Below are 19,097 nucleotides of genomic sequence, written 5' to 3'. Positions count from 1 at the left end.
TGTAATGAAGTCAATATTTATTTAGAATAAATAAAATTATGTAACAAAGACAAAATTATGTAATAAAGTCAATATTGATTTAGAATAAGAAATCATCACAGGTTTTAAAATGCAGGCAAACACCAGACTTCGCAAAAATAACAGCTGCCTGATAACCGCCACGAATCTTTCTTCCTCTGCCTCTTCGTATGACCATTTTAATCTATTTTTATAGAGACGGTAGACAAATAATTAAAATTAAAATTATTAAAATAAAAATGTATCGATAGCTTTAGAAACTTCTTATCACCTTTGCAACTCCTTACTCTAAGTCCTTGCACAGTGGTTGGGTTAAGCCCTAGAGGGAGCTCCAGCCTTCGGGCTCCACCCGCCGCACCCCACGCCCAGCGCAGGGTACAAGTGGCTTCGAAGAGCCCACCTCCCCCAGGCAGGCGGGTGGGGAGGCGGCCTCGGCAGAACCCCAGGGCCCCCATTATTAGGTCTTCCCGGACCCGGGCTGGGGTCCTCGCCGTCTGAAGCCGGACTGGGGCTGCCATTTCCTCCTCGCTTTTTGGGGGGAGAATTTGTTGAGTCTAAGCGTTCTCTGAGGCTTAAAGTCCCCTAGCTTCTCAGTAAAGCGGCCCCCGTGAGAGCGATTTTCTGTATGTGGTGTGAATCGCGTCCTCCCTGTAACCCGAGAAGCACGGGCATGTAGCATGTAACATGAGAAGCTACATGCATGTAGCGCTAGCCCACCGCGCGTCACGGGCCTGCCCTGCTTCACTTTCTCCACTAGAGGCAGTGGCGGACAGCAGGGCTTCTTTACTACCGCGGAAGAAGGCGGAGACCTTGCGCTACGACTCCGGTTGGTGGTCAGAGCCTTGATCGACAAGGGAGCTAGCTAATGACTCTGAGGTAAGCGGCCGTTGTTTATGCACGTACAGCCAATGGAAAGACAAAAATGTAGCCAACGGCCAATGAGAACCGGCCTCGAGGGGGGCGCGGGGCGGGGCTTCTGTCGAGGGGCGGATGCTGCGTAAAGAGTCTGGAGCCAACGCTGGGAGGGTCAGAGCACATCCGGTGTTAGAAGAGCTCGTAGGCTCCTGCGAGGCGGGTGGAGAAGGTACGGCCGAACTTAGCAGTGGGCAAGCCGGGCGCGAGAAACGGAAAAGGAGCTAGGGACGTCCGAGCGAAAGTGGGCGTAGGCTCTGTTTTGAGACTGCACGCTAAGGGAACGGGGGCGACGAGACTCGGGAGACCCGGGCGGGTAGGGGAGCGGGGGGGGGGGGGTGTAGCGCCGCGCATGCGCACCGGCGCGGGGGAGGGGCGCGCGCGAGGCCCCGGTTCCGCGCCGGGGCGCCGGCGGAGGCCCCTGGTCAGCGCGGCTGCTATCCGCGCTCTCCGAGTGCCGGCTCCTCCCCCGCCGGCCGAGTGTAGACGCCGGGGCGCCTCGGCCCGGGCTCCCCCCGCCCCTTCCTTCCGAAGGTGAGTGGAAGGGAAACGGCCCGTGGGCGCCCCGCCCCGCTGATGGCGCCTGGGGCCGAGGCCCGCGCTCGGGCCTGGTCCGGCAGGCTGCCTCGTCACGCTGGGCGGGTGATGTCACACTCGAGGCTGCGTGGTGACCGGTGGGGAGGGGACACTGGGGCTCGGCCTGGCTTCGCGGGCGCTCGGGGGCAGCCCTGGTCCGGCTGCTCACCTGTGGACAGGTGAGGTCTCGGGCGTCGTTGGGCGGGGGTTGCCTCTTACCCTCTCCGGTCCGGCTGCTCACCTGTGGACAGGTGAGGTCTCGGGCGTCGTTGGGCGGGGGTTGCCTCTTACCCTCTCCGGTCCGGCTGCTCACCTGTGGACAGATGAGGTCTCGGGCGTCGTTGGGCGGGGGTTGCCTCTTACCCTCTCCGGTCTGGCTGCTCACCTGTGGACAGGTGAGGTCCCGAGCCTCTCGGGCGGGGGTGGGGGTTGTTTTCCTTTGGGGGCTAGGGTGTTTCTGTGTGTTGCTGGGTATAGACCTGTGGTCAGCCGCTGCCGGCCCGGGTTTGCCTCTCACCCCACAGCGGCGGAACCCGCTTTCAACCTGCGACTGGGCTCTAGCAGAAGTTAGCTTGTGAATGAGTAACCCCGTGGAAGTGCTGACTCTGCCCGGAGCGGGGGCCAGGGTTTTAAGGTTAAAGGCTAATTGGCTTTTCTAGTTAGCGATTGACATTTATTTATAGTTTTTTCTTTCGGCCTCACTGTGTAGTTTTAAGAATTCAGTTCCAGAATGATAATCCACCTCTTATAACCGCGTTTCTTGCGGTCTCTGTAATTTTTAGATTTACTCTATTCCTCTTTGCCTAGTCTTTCGCTGTGGCTTCGAGAGTACGTTGATATTTAGATTTTGTCCTATTTCCTTGTAGTAAGAACGGCATGGCTAAGTCCTTGAGAAATGCAGTATGATCTGGATCTAGAGTTGCCCTGCTCCGTTATTCGTCTTGTGGGAACGTGACTCTGCCCTTTCTTCTTTTCTCTCTCTTCCCCACTAGTGATCTCAATGAAGTCTTACTGTTCGAAGAGCAGGAAAGGCCAAATTAACCCACGAACTTCGCATATCCAGGTGTCCCCCCCAACCCATTTGTGCTCATTGTCGAAATGAATGCTGAAAAATACTGCAGAGTGTAACAGGAGTCATGTGTTTCAGTTTTTTTGTTCGCTTGCTTTTAAGACAGTTGGGACTGTTTTAATGAGAGCTTCCTTTCCTGTTGAGTGGAGCAGTGGGAAAAAAGCACCAGACGTGGATGTTAGCAAGTCTGAAATCGCGTTCTGGTTCTGCTTTTTGAACTTGCCGGTGTTGTTCCCAGATTTTCGCTCAGGCATTCTGTAGAGCAGGTTTAATCATCGTGCTTATCTACCGAGGAGGAAGCGAATGACCTTAGATGAAGTGATTTTTCTCAAGGTTGTGTGGTAGGAGATGGCTGGACTTGTAGCACAGCTGGTGTTCTCGCCACTGTTACACTGCCTTTTTGAACTTAAAAAATAAATAATAAAACAGCACTCTAAAGTTTCCCTTTGCTGGTGGATAGATTTGAAGATTAAAGGGGATAAAGTATGTAACAGCACATTGAAAGTTGTAAAACTTTGTGTAGGTGCAGGCCGTGAGGTTATTGTAGGAGGGACCGCTGCTGGTCGGAAGGGTTTCATTTTGTTTCATAAACTTCCCAAGGGTATTGCCGTCCCCTGGGGAGACCGCCAAAGAGTCTTGCGATGCTCTGGCTCCTGAATTTTCCTTTGCTGATTGGACTTGGCTGCAGAAGCTGGTAGAAGTGCCTTCCACTTCACCCTGTTTTGTTCTGCCAGAGTTTCGTAACCAAATTTCAGAGCTAGTTTTTATATTATATACTTTGTTGTTTCCCAAAGATTGTGTTCAAGATCAAGGGAACAGAGAGTGGCTTTTAGGGTAGGTTCCACTCTGAGCCTGCATGCAAATGTTGATTGGTGGCTGCGGCACTGACAGTAGAGACTCTCCATGTGCCTGAGTCTGGGGGCGGCCAAGGGGAGTCAGAGGTAAGCTCCGCTCCCAAGGTGAGAAGTTCCTACAGGATTAACTGGACTCAACACACTTGAAGGGTGAGAGTGAGTGTGCTTCCTTATCCTCATCTGGGCTTGCTAATATTGGGCTCAGCAGTTGGGGAGGGATTACTGATGTACTGGAAGACGATTATGTATTTAGGGTATTGGAGCCACCTTGTGAGTCAGTCTGTCAAGCAGTTGTGAGTGTAGGGAGGGAGATTCAGCGTGTTAAATTTGGTACAAAGGGTAATTTATGGAAGGCAGTAGACATTCCATGTCAGTTTACTGGTTTGGTTTTGAGGAATGGATCCAGCGTCAGCTGATGCAGAGAATTTGGTCGGAGTTAAGGGCCAGGCAGGGACGTCTAGGGTCCTGGTATGGGATGATCAGAGCCCAGCCCCAGTAGACACAGAATTCCAGGGATTATTCTGAAGTGGAACTGACTGGGGGTGGCAGGGAAAGCGTCAAGCTAGTGACCACTTAGCTCATCAGATTCTCTGCCGGATCAGATTATCACTGAGGGGTTATTAGGCTGTCTCAAAACAGGAGATGCTGTGTAGGTGTGTCAAAGAGAGACACGCCATTTAAACAGAAGTACCTTTGGCTGGTAATAAGATGCTTAAAATTCCCTTAAATTTCAATTTATACTTTTCTTTGTTACCACCCCCCATTTAATTTTACTCTTTGATTTGGATGAATAATGAGTTTTTATGATGTGGTTAGCTGTGAGTTAGTGATTGAGTAATATTTTCTAAGAAATTTACAAGGCTTGTGTAAACGAGACCTGGGATAAACATTTTCTAAAACTAGGCTTTTAAAATGAAAAGAGGACGAGAGAGTAATGAGTATTGATATCAGGAATGCTGGTTCATGGTACTGAGTGCATCCTATTGTGAAGCGCTGTTCTGAGCACTTTATTATCTGTTACAAATGTATGTCACCCAGTTAAGGAAGTAACAGCCATCTATTACAACATAATAGATAATGTAAAAGATACAGATGTCTCCTGATAGTGACCCCCCTGCCAGCTTCTTCTGTATCTTCCTCCCTAAGCAAGAACAGACCACAGAAATACCTAACTTACAACATGGTTGCTTTTTTTCTTAGCAAAGCTATGCAGAAAGCTCTTAGCTCTGTTTTGTTTTGGGTGGCTCTGGCAGAGACTGCTGACCTGGGGAACGCAGAATGACCGACAGAACTTAGCAGTATGTGTGTGAGACATCCTGGTAGATTCTGACAAGTGTTGGAGTTACTGCTCTCCTGAGGGTGATGGCATAAACTGAGGCTGTGAACCAAGTTGTAGGAGTCGGGTTGTAATGAACACCTAAACATTGATTTCTCATTGGCAGATGCAGCATAATCCCGTTTCTCACATCCCTCCTCCCTCTTTAGTATTTAAGAAACGGGGAGTGGCAGAGGATCCAGTTTGTAGATTTCTGTGTGAATTGGGGTCCACAGGAAGCCAGATTAGTGCTATAATCATTTTGTAATAGGCTTAGGTATATGTTAGGACTGCTATATTGTATTTTAAAGCAATGTGTAAAATATACATAATAGCATTTTAATGTACTTTTTCTTAAACAGATTTTCCCTTAGCTGTCTCTCAGAATGTTAGCTGAGTTACTTAGTGGTTTTGAGTATATTCAGGCTCTAAGTGCCGTCAGTTTCTGAGCCTGAACATACTTTTGGTATGAGAGTTGCTATTTTTGAGTTGAGTGCAATTTAATCTTGTTAAGCTGAGTGTGCATATTAGCCATTGAAAATGTAGGTATCTTTGCCATGTGACATCTGAGCACAACTAGTTGAGGTTAAGATAGAAACCTAGTAAGTTTATGTGATAAAACTTGAGGAAACATTTGTAATTATATATTAGTTATCTGTACATTAGTTTTGTCTGTTTGGAACAGACCTAAAGCAAACTATCATATTCCTTGATTCTAGGACTTATTTATTCTGATGGGACAAAGCCATAAGCCTCAGCTATTTTAGGTGCTTGTTCCCCTGCCTTCTTTCAAGAGATCAGTTCCATCCCCATACCCTGTATTGTTCCCCACCCCACCCCCTGCATTCTTCCCCAGGTTTGGAGCCAGTGGGCCAAACTTGAAGAACCAGTATGGAGAAGTTCACTTCCGCCTACTGCCCCCCCTCCCCCAAGATATTAAAAGGACCCAGCCTGCTGGGGTCTAGGTCTGCCACTTGTTCCTTGTGAGCATGCTGGCTGCGAGTTTGTATTCCGTCTCCTCTCTGTTCTGTGCCTCTTTTCCTTATATTTTGGTGCCTTGTGTGAGGGGGCACCAATCTACACTCTTTTCCTAACATTTTCCCTTCAAATTTTAATTTTTCTGTAATAGATTGTCATATCTATTAAGTCTGTTTTATTATTTTTCCCCAAAGCTGTTATTAAAACGACTATCTCTTTGGCAGCTGTAAAACCTGGTAATTAACTGCTTCAGTGAAATGTGTGGTCTAGTTTTGTTTTTGTGTGTATAATTCTCAGCTGCTAGTGAGTCAGGGTGAAGTTAGAGTTGTGTATCTGCCTCTCCACCCTGGCAGCCTTTGGAGGACTTGACTTGCTCATGAACAGTTGTTAGAGCCCCAGAAAGAGGCAGGCAGTGCCGCCGGGAAGTGCCAGCAAGCACACAAGCCTGCAGTTGCACCCTGTGGGGTCTGTTGGGTAGGTGCTGCCCCTTTCTGACTAATGAGCCTCTGGGCATTTGAGGATGTCCTGCCACCTCCCTGGTCTGATTCTTGAAATGGGAAGCAAGAAGTACTGCACGCTGCTGCCGTGAATACTGAGAAACGTGGCTGTGAAGGTTGCTTCAGCGGTGTTGCGTGTTCTGTCTGGGGACGTCATTAAGGCCTTAATGGAAGCCTTAGCAAAGGTACTTTGCAGGTACTGGATTCCACCCTCTTGTCAGTGTGCTCTCTGGAGGGCGTGTGCATCATGGTGTGGTAGGCAGCGGTTGCCCTTGCAACAGCCTGCAATAGTTGCACCATCTAGATCAAGAGGGCCCACGACCCCGTGACTGGGGAGGGGAGCGGCTTTGGTGGCTTCCTCAGCTCCTCACTGCTTTCTCCCTAAGAACAGAACTAACGGAAGAAGTGAGGTGAGTGAGCCTGCTGGTGAGGGAAGGGAACGGGAAGTCAGGGCGAGCACGACAGCCGTCATGCTTGTTCCGTGTGTGGAGAAAGCCCCAGCACACCAGTGGGGGAGAGGCCTAGGGACTCAAGGGCGGCGTCTTGGGAGGGTGTAACTAATGTTTGAGAGAGAGAGCGATCTCAGGGACTGGCTCTCCCCTCCATATATCCTCGACCAAAAGTCAGGAGCCAGGAACGCTATCCGCAGGACGCTGGAGTCAGGTGTTGAACCCAGGCTCTGTGATGAGGAACTTGAGAATCAAAACCACCAGGCCAGATGCTGGCTCCTGGGGGTGGTGCCTTCTTTGCCCAGAGTGGGTGTGCTGATTGTTGGCTGGGTGCGAGCAGTGCATCTTTCAAACAGCTCATCCTTGGTGTTTGAATCCCTCGCCTCTTTTGGTAGATTCGAATGGGTGGGCATTATGGATCTAGTTTACATTTAGAAAAGATGAAAACTTTTGATTAAATGTTTAGTTCTATAGAAGGGACGTGTTTATTTTAGAATGTGTGTGACATAGGGGAGGGAGCAGAACTCGTGGTACTGACATAATGCAGCCTGGGTGTAGCCGGTTAAAATGCCATTTCTCACGTAGTGGACAGTTAGCAAAATCTGAATCAGGCTTATAGACTGTGTCAGTGTGAATTTCCTGCTTTTGATCATTGTTTTCAGGATATAAAACTCAAATATTTAGGGGCATACTGTCTGCGTGGAAAAGTATTTTCAGAGGATAAAGCAAATACAGTGAAATACTAACGTTCAGTAAGCCTGAGTGAAGCATATACGGGGCTTCTTTGTGCTGGTCCACTTTCCTGCAGAAGGGCTCTGAAGGTGTCAGACGTGCAAAACAGGCCAATGGGGACTTTCCCCTCCCAACTCTAACGTGTGAATCCCTCTTAGTTCCTTTGTAACACATACTGAGTAAGCAGTCTTCTACTTGTATCTAAGAGGCACATTTTCTTCTGAAAGAGTAGAAAGCAAAGGCAGTCACAAAAAAGTTTGGGAGAGAAGAAAATGGGTTTGTATCTTCTGTTCCCTTTAAAATGGTTGGTTGAGCAGGAATCTGGGCATGTTCTAGAAGACCATGCACAGGCCCTTCAAAAAGTTTCTGGAAAGTGCAATTAAGAGATCATTTTTTCAACCTTGTGTGTTGCTGTTGCTTGGAAGGACGTTGTGTCACTTTACATGTTTAAGCAGGTCTCTTATTGATTCTGCAGAGCCGAGGCTGTGTCCCACAGACTCTGGAACCATGAACGTGTTTGATCGGAAGATAAACTTTGACGCGCTCTTAAAATTTTCCCACATGTAAGTGTTTTCACCTTGACTGCAGTTTCACCTTTCTTACCTGGTTTCTTCCCTTTTCTTAGCGTATTAAGTTTTTTTTTTAAGATTTATTTATTTATTTGAAAGTCAGAGTTAGAGAGGTCTTCCATCCAATGGTTCACTCCCCATTTGGCTGCAACGGCTGGAGCTGGGCCTATCCAAAGCCAGGAGCTTCTTCTGGGTCTCCTACGTGGGTGCAGGGACTTAAGGACTTGGGCCATCTTCTACTGCTTTCCCAGGCCATAGCAGAGAGCTGGATCGGAAGTGGAGCAGCCAGGACTAGAACTGGTGCCCATATGGGATGCCAGTGCTTCAGGCCAGGGTATTAACCCTCTGCACCATAGCGCTGGCCCCGTATTAGCTTTTGAGTAGATAAAACTAGCAAATTAATTTGGGTAAAACCCAGAGGAGCTGATAAAAGTACCCAGATTCTAAGGACTGCTATGTAGTATTGGGTACTAGTTGTTAATTTGGGGCTTTTGGCTCTTTTCCAGCTTTTTTTTTTTTTTTTTTTTTTTTTTTAAGATTTATTTTAAGGCCGGCGCTGTGGCTTAACAGGCTAATCCTCCGCCTTGCGGCGCCGGCACACCGGGTTCTAGTCCCGGTCGGGGCACCGATCCTGTCCCGGTTGCCCCTCTTCCAGGCCAGCTCTCTGCTATGGCCCGGGAAGGCAGTGGAGGATGGCCCAGGTCCTTGGGCCCTGCACCCACATGGGAGACCAGGAGAAGCACCTGGCTCCTGGCTTTGGATCAGCGCAGTGCGCCGGCTGCAGCGGCCATTGGAGGGTGAACCAGCGGCAAAAAGGAAGACCTTTTTCTCTGTCTCTCTCTCTCACTATCCACTCTGCCTGTCAAAAAAAAAAAAAATTTATTTTATTTGAAGGAGTAAGAGAGGTAGAGACAGAAGGAGAGAGCGAGCGTCTTCCATCCACTCTCATTCATTCCCCAAATTGGTTCATTCCCCAAATGCCTGTGGCGGCCGATGCTGAGCCAGCCCAGAACCAATAGCTTCTTCTGGGTCTCCTGTGTGGTTTCAGGGGCTAAGGACTTGGGTCATCCTCCGTTGCTTCCCCAGGCACGTTAGCAGAGGGCTGGATTGGAAGTAGAACAGCCAGGACATCCAGTGCCTATATGGGATGCTGTCCCTCTCTTTGCTCCAATTTTTAAGATTCTGTTAGGGGCAGGTGTGTAGCCTAGCAGTTTTAAGGTGCTTGTCTCGCTTAGCAGAGTACCTGGGTTTAATACTTGGCTCCAGCTCCTGCTCATGCAGACACTGGGAGGCAATGGTGGAGGCTAGTGTTTGGGCCCCCACACGCATATGGGAAACCTGGGTTGAATTCTTGGCTCTCAGCTTTGGCCCAGCTTGTTCTCAACCATTGCAGGCCTTTAAGGAGTGAACCAGAGGGTGACAGCTTGTGCTCTCTCTGCCTCTCAAATAAATTAATTAACTTTTAAAAGGGGGTGCCAGTATTGTGGTGTAGTAGGTAAAACTGGCAACTATGATGCTGGCATTCCATATGGACACTGGTTTATGTCCTTGGCTGCTTGACTTTTTTTTTTTTTTTAATATTTATTTATTTGAGAGACCTAGTTACAGAGAGAGAAGTCTTCTGTCCTGTGGTTCACTCCCCAAATGGCTGCAACAGCTGGAACTGGGCCAATCCAAAGCCAGGAACCAGAAACTTCTTTTGGGTCTTCCACGTGGGTTCAGGGACCCAAGCACTTCAACCATTTTCTGCTGCTTTTCCCAGGATCATTAGCAGGGAGCTGGATTGAAAGTAGAGCAGCCAGAACTCGAACCATCACTAATACGAGATGCCGGTGCCACAGGTAGAGGCTTAACCTATCACGCCACAGTGTTGGCCTCTGTTCCGCTTCTGATCCAGCTCCCCGCTAATGGCCTGGGAAAAGCAGTGGAAGATGGCCTAAGTGTTTGGGCCTCTGCCACCTATGTGGGACACCCAGATGAAGAAGCTCCTGGCTTTGGCCTGGCCCAGCCCTGGCTGTTGTGGCCATCTGGGGGAGTGAACCAGTGGATGGAAAATCCCTCTCCCTGTAGCTCTTTCAAATAAATAAATATTTAAAAAAAAAAAAAAATTCAGAGGCTGGTGCTGTGGCTCAGTGGGTTAAAGCCCTAACCCGCAGCACCGGCATCCCTGCTAATGTGCCTGGGAAAGCAGCGGAGGATGGCCCAAGTCCTTGGGCCCCTGCACCCATGTGGGAGACCTGGAAGAAGCTCCTGGCTTCAGATCGGCTCAGCTCCAGCCGTTGTGGCCATTTGGGGAGTGAACCAGTGGATGGAAGACCTGTCTCTTTGTCTCTGCCTCTCTCTGTTTATTTCAAATAAGTAAATCTTTTTTTTTTAAATCCCATTAACCTATTTGAGGCAATTTTTATGTTATTATATAGTCTCAGGCTATTTCAGACTGTCTGTAATACAGCTTTCACACATTCTTCTTTGCCTCCCAGAACCCCCTCGACGCAGCAGCACCTGAAGAAGGTCTATGCCAGCTTCGCCCTCTGTATGTTTGTGGCGGCTGCAGGGGCCTACGTGCATGTGGTCACACACTTCATCCAGGTAAGAACAGGGTCCTGTGCTGGTTGCTGTGGCACAGAAGAAACCAGCTCAGCAGTGTGTGTTGTGAGCCTGTGCCCCTCCTTCATCTGGATCAGTAGTTTGGGCCCTGTAGAGCCATTTTCATTTTTAGATACTGAAAACACCCTGTGTGAACCTTTGCACTGAGTGCTGTGTTTCTGACCACCCTGTAAGAAACCTGCCCGCTGAGGAGAGCCATGAGCGGGTGCTAGGGTCCTTTCTTTCCTAAATGACTTAAGTGAGTCATTTCTCAGGAGATGCAGAGTTGGGACCTCCTAGCCACTGTTTACTACACTGTGGTGGGGTGAAAACCTTCAACCACTTGTTTTCCTGTGTTTCGGAAGAGTTTGGGGTTGGCCAGTAGGATCAGGAATAATAATGTTTGAAGTTCGCACTGACGAAGCACCATCCATTTTCAGTGTCTTTTTTTTTAGCGTCTGCTTAGAGCGTGCCTGTATTGGTGTTTACCACTGTGAAAGAAAAACTATCCTTGTTGTTGTTCTGAGTGATGAGAAAAGAGTCATTTCTGCTTGCCCTGCAGACGGAATGTGCTTCAAGCACATGGTGTGTTGGTTCTTCTGTTTCCGTCTAGACGGGACTGACTCATAGTTTGACTTGGGTGTTTGTGCTATAGTTGACGGACTTCTTAAACCAGAAGAGCCTCCAGCATCCACTGTGCTCCTGACCCTGGCCTTCAAGGCTCTGGTTTCTCTTCTTAGTCCCACCCTGAGAAAACACTGCCTTTTCCCCCATGTCTGTATTAGGAAGATCAAATGACTACACGAAACTCAGTAAGGTCTCTTGCAAAATAAATTGGGAACTTTGAACTACATGTTCCTTGAAGTAGTGAAATTACATAAAAATCCCAATAAATTCAGTATAAGTTGAAAGTATTGTAGATCAAAGAGCATTTAGTACACCTCACTTTCTGAACATCCGGACTTAGCACACTGTGGAAGATCCGTTGTTCACTCTCGCGAGAGTGTCAGAATGAATAGCACTAGCCTGGGATCCCTCTTGCCCCGTAGGGAAGTCAGGGGACCATCTGTGTATAATTACTGACTCTGGCTCTGACAGGCTGGCCTGCTGTCTGCTCTGGGCTCCCTGGGGTTGATGATGTGGCTGATGGCAACACCTCATAGTCATGAAACTGAGCAGAAGAGACTGGGGCTTCTTGCCGGATTCGCTTTCCTTACAGGTACAACAAGGGATTGGTCTGATTTTGAGGGAGGGAGGAAGGCTGTGGAAGCTGTGTTTTTAGTATCGCTAGACTAATGCCCAATATTTATTTATTTATTTTAAAGACTTATCTTTGAAAGAGGGGCAGAAAGAGATCATCTCTCTGCTGGTGTACTCCCCAGATGGCCACAACAGCCTGGGCTGGATCAAGCCAAAGCCAGGAGCTGGGAACTCCATTCGGGTCTGCTGCATGAGTGGCAGGAACCCAGGCACTGTGATGGGATCCAGGTGTCCCAGGGGGCAGCTTCCACTGCAGTCAAGTGCCTGCTCTGGGATCTGTTTATTATTTCTGATTTACTCCAACTGGCGGACTTTGTGTGCACAGTTCCCTCAGAAGATTTCTCTTTGTGGGGGCTTCTCTGAAGCGTCTCCCTCTATCCTGATGTCTCCCTCTTAGCATCGTACTGGCCAGTCTTGAGTGTTTTGTGCCTTGCGCAGCTCTTCTGTCTGGTATGTGCTCATCCTACTTCCTGATCCGTAGGGCGACTGACAGCTGTGGCTTCTACTGTGGTGCACTAAGCAGGCAGTGAGTGCCGGGCTGAAGCAAGCCCGGGAGCCGAGGTAGTGTAACTTGTCGGTGGCAGTCATGGTTCTGAACTGATTCTCAGTTCTCAGAGTGAGTTTGACCCGCACTGGCAGCCATCACATGAGCATCCGTCCTCAGCCTTGCAAACGGTTAAAGCCGTATGTTGAGATCCATTGTGCAGGACACTTTGCTGATTCTGGAGAAAAATAAAAGTGGAGCTCTTCTAGAATTACCATGAAAGGAAGTGGGACTTAAGCTACATAATAAAAATACTTGCAAAGCAACATTTGAATTAGTACAACTTGCTCCGAGTGACAGTAATCTGTACAGTGTTGAAGAACTTTTAGCAAGGAAGAGATTTAGGGATTAAGGTTTTTGATCAGGGAAAGCTTATTTTTGAAGGCATTGAGCGGTGGGATTACCAGCAGGAGAGAGGAGAGTAGCCAGAGTAGGAGAACAGCCGGGGCCAGAACAGGTTGTCTTCCTGCTGGCAACGTCCACCTGCAGAACCTGTCTCACCTTCTTCCCTGCGAGAGTCAGTCCTGCACGACTGCCAAGGTCGCCGTCCGACTTGCTCTTCTATTCTGATTCTGGGCCTGGCTGCATCCTCCTAGATAAAAGTACTTGACTTGCCTGCTTCATTTTTCCCCTAATTTCTGTTCCTCCTGAGGTCAGCCATGAGAGGAGAGTTTTGGAGCTCTGTCTATACATGCTCTTGAAAAACGAGTGAGGAGAGGGAGAAAGAGCCTTCCCTGCTTTGGTCCACATGTTTTGTTTGTTTTGGGGGAAGCACGATCATGTCTGTGCTCTTAGTGGTCAGCTTTTGGGCAATGTACCTTTTGAAGAGTTGATGTGGTGGTGGGGAGTCTCGGTGGTGGTGCAGTGTGTTAAGCTGCCTGTTGGGACACCCGAATTCTGGATCAGAGTGCTGGTTTGAGGTGCTGCTCCACTTCCAGTTCCACCTTCCTGTTGTTGCACACCTTGGGAGGCAGCAGGTGATGGCTCAGGTACTTAGGTCCCTGCCACCCACTTGGCAAGACTTAGATGGAGTTCTTGGTTCCTGGCTGCAGTCTGGCCCAGCCCCGACTGTTGTAGCATTTGAAGAATAAACAGATAGAAGATGTCTCTTCGTTCTGTGTCTCTGTATTTCAAAAAAACAAAGTTAGTACTTTCTAATTAAAAAAAAAAAAGTGATGGTAATACTGTTTTCTGGGATTATTTTTTTTATTTTCTAGGAGTTGGCCTGGGACCTGCCCTGGAATTGTGCATTGCCATCAACCCCAGGTAATTATTTTCACAGTGTCATGTCTTCTGCGTGTGGGCTGTGTGTGTGTTGCCTGAATCCAGTGGGCTTTGTCTTGACAGCATCCTTCCCACGGCCTTCCTGGGCACAGCCATGATCTTCACCTGCTTCACCCTGAGCGCACTCTACGCCAGGCGCCGTACCTACCTCTTCCTGGGAGGTGAGTCTGGGTGGGGAGTGGGGTTCTCTCTGGCCAGAATTCCTGTTAGGATTCCTTCCCTATCCCGCTCCCCTCATTTTGGGGAAAGTGAAAAATGGCTTTACTGAGAGTGCTTTGCTTTGCTGCGGCTTCTCTGAAGGTGGTTTTTTCCCTGTCTCCCAGGTATCTTGATGTCGGCCATGAGCCTGATGCTCTTGTCTTCCTTGGGTAACCTTTTCTTTGGATCCATTTGGCTTTTCCAGGTGAGATTTGGCAGAGAATTTCCCAGCAGCCATTTCTTTTCCTTGCTGCTTTTCTTGCTTAACCCTAGAGTAAGATGAGACTGACAATCGGGGATGCCCACTGTTTTGGGCACTTGGCTCCCGTTTTAGGTACCTTTTAGTTAAAACAGCTAGAGTACCTGAGGTGCTCCGTCAGCATAAAGAAGGTTTAGCCCAGCTTCCAGTGTTGCCGGTTCACAGTCCCGTGTTGGGGCCCCCATCGGCTTGGGCATCTGGTGAGGCCAGAGGATGGTGCCTTTGTGAGTGGGGCAGCAGGGACGGACACAGGAAGCCCGCTCCTGTTAGGTCTGGTCTCTTTACAAAGCCACCAAGTGAATCATGAGACGCCGCCCTGATAGCCCAGCCAGTCCAGTCACTTCCTGAAGGTCCTGCCTTCGGACACCATAACTGGACTAAGTCCCATTGCAATCCATGAACATAAAGACTGGGCATCAGGCCTCTAGCACGTGGACATGTGGGAGACCCCCAAGCTGTACTCCAAAGCGTAACACCAGCTCACCCTCAGGTGAAGGTACAGGCTGTGCGTGATTGGCCCTTGCTAAGGAGAAGGTGTTTTGCTTAGAGATCATTTGCCTAAGGCAGGTCCAGCAGTGGTTCTTTGTTAAAATGGTTGAAGCTCTTCAGTGACCTAAAAAAATTGAAAGCAGAATGGGTATAACATGTGCGTCACCGGCCCGCTGCCGTGAGTGTTGTGTCTGTAGGGTTAGCTTTTGGTGGACTTCGCCGTGACCAAGAGCCAGAGTGTGACTGTCTTCTCCGCCACATCTGCTGTACGGTGACTTCATTTCAATCTTGTGTTAGGCAAACCTGTACATGGGGCTGCTGGTCATGTGCGGCTTTGTCCTTTTTGATACTCAACTCATCATTGAGAAGGCTGAGAATGGAGATAAGGATTACATCTGGTAAGTGTGAGAAATGGTCTTTATTTTTCAGGATTATATATTTATTGGAAAGGCGGGGGTCACAGAGAGGGTTGGGGTAGAGAGAGAAAGAGAGGTACCCACCAACCACTACTTCACTCCCCAGATGGCCTCAAAAGCCAGAGCTGGTCTGGGCCAAAGCCGGGAGTCAGGAGCTCCATGCGAGTCTCCCACAGGGTGACAGAGGCTCCAGGACCTGGGCCGTCTTCTGCTCCCTTCCCAGGTGCATTAACAGGGAGCTGGATCAGAAGGGGAACTCTGGTGTGGGGTGCCAGTGTCCCCAAGTGGCAGCTTAGCCTGCTGTACCACAGCACCAGTCCCTCATGCAACCTTTAACAGAAAAAAAATACATTTTTAAAAGTTTTGTTTTGTTTTTAATTCAAATGCATTGTCTTGTCTTTTTGATGATTTTAACACATAGAATTGTTGCGTATTCATGAGGCACCGTGTGCAGTTTTATTGTCTATTTCTGTAATGTAGTCATCCTCTCCAAGTCTCCTAAATAGTGAGTGGTGGCTCAGGGTTCAGACGTGGGCCTGTGCAGGCCCAGGCTGTTTTCCAGCCCTTGTGGCTTCAGTGAGTTGAAGACCCCAGAGCTTTCTCCCTTATAGGGGTGTGGTGTTGGAGAAGCTGACTGGGGGGTGAGGGTGGGTTCTGCACGCTCGGGGGTCTGTGGGGGTGCAGTTGGTTCACCTGCTGCTGCTCTCACAGGCACTGCGTGGACCTCTTCCTGGATTTCATCACTCTCTTCAGGAAACTCATGATGATCCTGGCTATGAATGAGAAGGTGAGTGAACTATCGCCTCACAGGCTCTGCCCTGTGACACCTTGGGTTGGAAACCAGAGAAGGGAACAAATTGAAACAGGTCTTTGAAAAAACAGGCCTCTGAGGTAGTAATGAAGGGAGGTGAAAAAGGGCCTGCAGCCGACAGCGTGAAGACCGCAGAGGCCTGGCGAGGCGGGATCCTGGCAGCCAGCGTTGGTCCGTCTTGGAAGCATTTGCTTGTTTTCAGAAGGACATCTTGGGGAGGGTTAGTGAGTGACGCGCGGTCCAGTCCGACAGTGAGGAAGCGAGTGAACGTCACAGATGCTGCTCTGGAAGAGCAGGTGACTGCCCGGGACTGGGGCTCCGTTTGGACTGAGCACCGGCAGGAGTCCCCATTTCAGTCGGGGCCCCTCACTTTGGTTCCTGAAACACGTCAGGCTTCTGCCTGAGGTGGTAGGAAGAGGCCGGCGTCCAGATTCCCTCGGAGGGTCGGCCGAGCAATGGCTCACTCTGCCCTCCAGGCGGGCAGTTCCCTGGCCGATGGAAAGCTGCTGGTCGCGGCCGCTGGCTCCCTTCTTTCTCTCTCTGCGCCTCACCACGTGCTCACTCCTTCTGGGTCTCCAGACCGCAGCCTGCACTCGTCGGGATCTGAGCTGTGGTGGCCGTGAGCGGCCAGCTGGCCTCCGTTCAGGTGGGGACAGGTCAGGCAGGATGGTCAGGATTCGGTTTTGCTGAGCCAGAGGGCCCGTTTCTTGTTTTTATCGTCTGGCCCGCTGGGTTCCAACCAGAGGCCGCCTCAGGAGTTGCAGCGTGAATGTCTCATGCCAAAAACTAATGGGCGGTGTCTGCGTTCCCAGGACAAGAAGAAAGAGAAGAAGTGAGTGACCACGCAGCCTCCCAGCTCGGCTCCCTCCGCCCGCCTTCCCTCCTTGCACACATACAGGTGGCGTGCTCTGTGATAATGAAAAGCATCAGAAAAGCTTTTGTACTTGTGGTTTTCTCTATTTTGAATTTTTTGATCAACAAACTGATTAGCAGAATATAGTTTGGAGTTTGGCTTCGTATTCCTGGGGTTATTCTTCACTCCCTTCCGTCAGCCCCGCCCTTAGCCTCTTTCTCCACTCAGCGACTGGGCCACCCATGAGAAGAGAGGGAGCCAGCTCCGGGAGCCCGCCTGCCACCCGCTGCGCCTCACCACGTGCGCCTGAACTCCTGGGCGGAGCCAGCTCCCCCCCTCCGCTGGCTGGTGGATTGTTTGATTTGCTCACTGTTCCCAGGGACTGGGCAATGTGTTTTTTATTGGAAAGAAGTTCACCCCATTGTTCACTGAGGCTCTTAACATCTGAGGCATCAGCCCCTACAGAGAATCAAGACCACCTCCGGGTGGGTGTTGGTTGCTTCTGGGCTGCCCAGGCTGGTCTGGCAAGCACTTCCTGCCTTGCAGTCCCTGCAGGAGCCTGCCTTTCTGTGGCCCTCGCCGGACCTGGAGGGCACATGCCGGCTCTGCACCCCTGGGGCTGGTGGATTTCAGCACAAAGTGGAGACATTCACGGAGAGGCAGAGGATAGCTTCCAGTTTGATTAAGCATTGGTCGTTGCCTCTGTCGGGTGGCTGTGATTAGCTGTGGCAAGAGAGGGAGGCTAGGGAAGGGGAGCGGGTGACCTCTGGTGGGAATTGTAACTAAGTGTGCGGGACGTGTAGATAAGGACTTCTGGGGCAGGGCGGACAGAATCCGCGAACAGCATTCCTGACAGTTTGTCCCCAGCTAGATGCTAGAAGACAGAGTGATGTCCATTTTCCAGATGCACTTTAGGTCTTGACCCGGTCGCCTGTTTCCAGAAGTGGCCAGCCCTCTAGGCAGGAACCAGGTGGCCAGGCCTAGGAGAGCCCAGTCCCACCGGTGGCCCTGGTGGGGATCATGGGGATCACCTGCCTGTCTCCTGTGTGCCGCGGCTGCTCACAGAGCCTCAGTGTCGGGACCACACTGCGTGCTGAGGCCGTGGCAGTAGACGCCATTCAGGGCTCTCCCATGCGCTGCATGGACGCCGCAGCTGCTGGCTCCCTGTGTCCCCTGCGAGTGCTGTCCCATGAAACTTTATTCCTGGGCTGTCTGTTCCTGGAGGGCCGTGTTCCCCAGAAAGTTCGCTCTCACCGAGGTGCCGCCCTCCCATCCAGCTGCCGCCTTAGCCCTGGCTCGAGACCTTCCTGAAGGGACTTCCTTCCTACCAGGCCCCATTAGCAACTCAGAAAATCCGGGGTTCTTGGCCAGGCTGAGAATCCGAGTTCTATCTCCTGAAGCCAAACTCCACCTCTTGTGCTTTTTTGCTTGGGATAAAGAAATTTTCTTTAGAAACAGTGCCAAGAATGATGAGATATTTAAAAAAAAAAAAAAAACTACTTTTAAAGAAAACGCCTAACAGGTTTTTAATACAGTTACCACTGTAATTACCACTTTGTTTTCTAGTTCTTGGTTTTCAGCTCAGGCTGCATTCTCTTAACTCATACTGTGAAGACAGAGGTGTTTGATTCAGAAGTATATGGAATCGACATAGTCTTAATTTGTAAAAAATAAAGGAAATTCCTAACCTTTGCGGGTGTTTGTGTGTGTGTGGATTCCAGGGCACAGTGGGCGTGGGGCTGGCTTGCTGGGGAGGGCCAGGCCAGGCCAAGGCCACATCTTGTCAGACCCCAACCTGGGCTCCCACTCCAGCCACAGACACTGGGGTCTTCTGTCAGGCGCGCAGCCCAGAGCCTTCCCCGTGCTCTCTCCCTGCCCTCGCCTGGACTGCCCATGCATGTGGTCACGTGGAGTCGGTTCAGATGTGACCAAGCTTTGCAATTCAGGGATGCAGATGGAGAAGGAGGTCATAATGTACCCACTCTGCGAGTATTTGGTTCATGAACAGCGGCCAGACCCGGTTGTAGGTGCACCAGTGAGTGCAATATAAAATTTCCTGTCCTTATGATTAAACCGGCCCCTGGTGGTCAGGTTACTCAGCTCTGGCGTTTATCTTGGTGGTGGTCCTTGAAGACTGACCTTCCTCATGGAGCTCTCACAGGTTGGCCTGTTTGGGTTCTGGGGCCCCATGCGGCTGGCATAGCCACCTTACCCCTTAGCAGGCACCAAGTAGGCATTTTGTTTCTCTTGTGACTTCGAGGTAAGGGTGCGTAAATCCAACCTTGACCTTGGATTGGTGGGAGGCACAGGACGCGGAGTGCTTCGATGGGTCGTTCAGTCTTCCCACATTATGAAAGTCAGTTTTGTCCCAGGTTTTCCTGGCAGATCTCTGCAGAAGGCATCCAGGCCCTGCTGTCTGAAGCCCCTG

General features: G+C 50.1%; 1 protein-coding gene across 2 annotated transcripts; it reads left to right on the top strand.

Moving 5' to 3' along the window:
- Positions 1-1,019: 1,019 nt before the first annotated feature.
- Positions 1,020-18,361, top strand: TMBIM6 (transmembrane BAX inhibitor motif containing 6). Of its 2 annotated transcripts, none has more exons than XM_062203699.1 (10): positions 1,020-1,102; positions 7,876-7,963; positions 10,450-10,558; positions 11,654-11,774; positions 13,577-13,625; positions 13,707-13,804; positions 13,967-14,046; positions 14,887-14,987; positions 15,717-15,792; positions 16,629-18,361. In XM_062203699.1, the coding sequence occupies exons 2-10, from the start codon at positions 7,908-7,910 to the stop codon at positions 16,650-16,652; spliced, it is 714 nt and encodes a 237-aa protein (XP_062059683.1). In that variant the 5' UTR covers positions 1,020-1,102; positions 7,876-7,907; the 3' UTR covers positions 16,653-18,361. The 2 variants fall into 2 exon arrangements, with proteins under 2 accessions (XP_062059683.1, XP_062059682.1); XM_062203698.1 differs by lacking the exon at positions 1,020-1,102 and adding an exon at positions 1,105-1,180.
- The last annotated feature ends 736 nt before the right edge of the window (positions 18,362-19,097 follow it).

The sequence above is a fragment of the Lepus europaeus genome, chromosome 10 (assembly GCF_033115175.1).
Source record: "Lepus europaeus isolate LE1 chromosome 10, mLepTim1.pri, whole genome shotgun sequence".
Lineage (NCBI taxonomy): Eukaryota > Metazoa > Chordata > Mammalia > Lagomorpha > Leporidae > Lepus > Lepus europaeus.
The sequence above is the reverse complement of the archived record's forward strand: the minus strand, read 5'-3'. Positions and strand labels throughout refer to the sequence as shown.

Coding starts and splice junctions, on each gene's coding strand:
- TMBIM6 (XM_062203699.1), top strand. CDS start 7,908: ATGAACGTGTTTGATCGGAAGATAAACTTTGACGCGCTCTTAAAATTT. Junction 13,626..13,706: donor TGCATTGCCATCAACCCCAG/GTAATTATTTTC, acceptor TTGTCTTGACAG/CATCCTTCCCACGGCCTTCC. Junction 14,988..15,716: donor GGAGATAAGGATTACATCTG/GTAAGTGTGAGA, acceptor CTGCTCTCACAG/GCACTGCGTGGACCTCTTCC.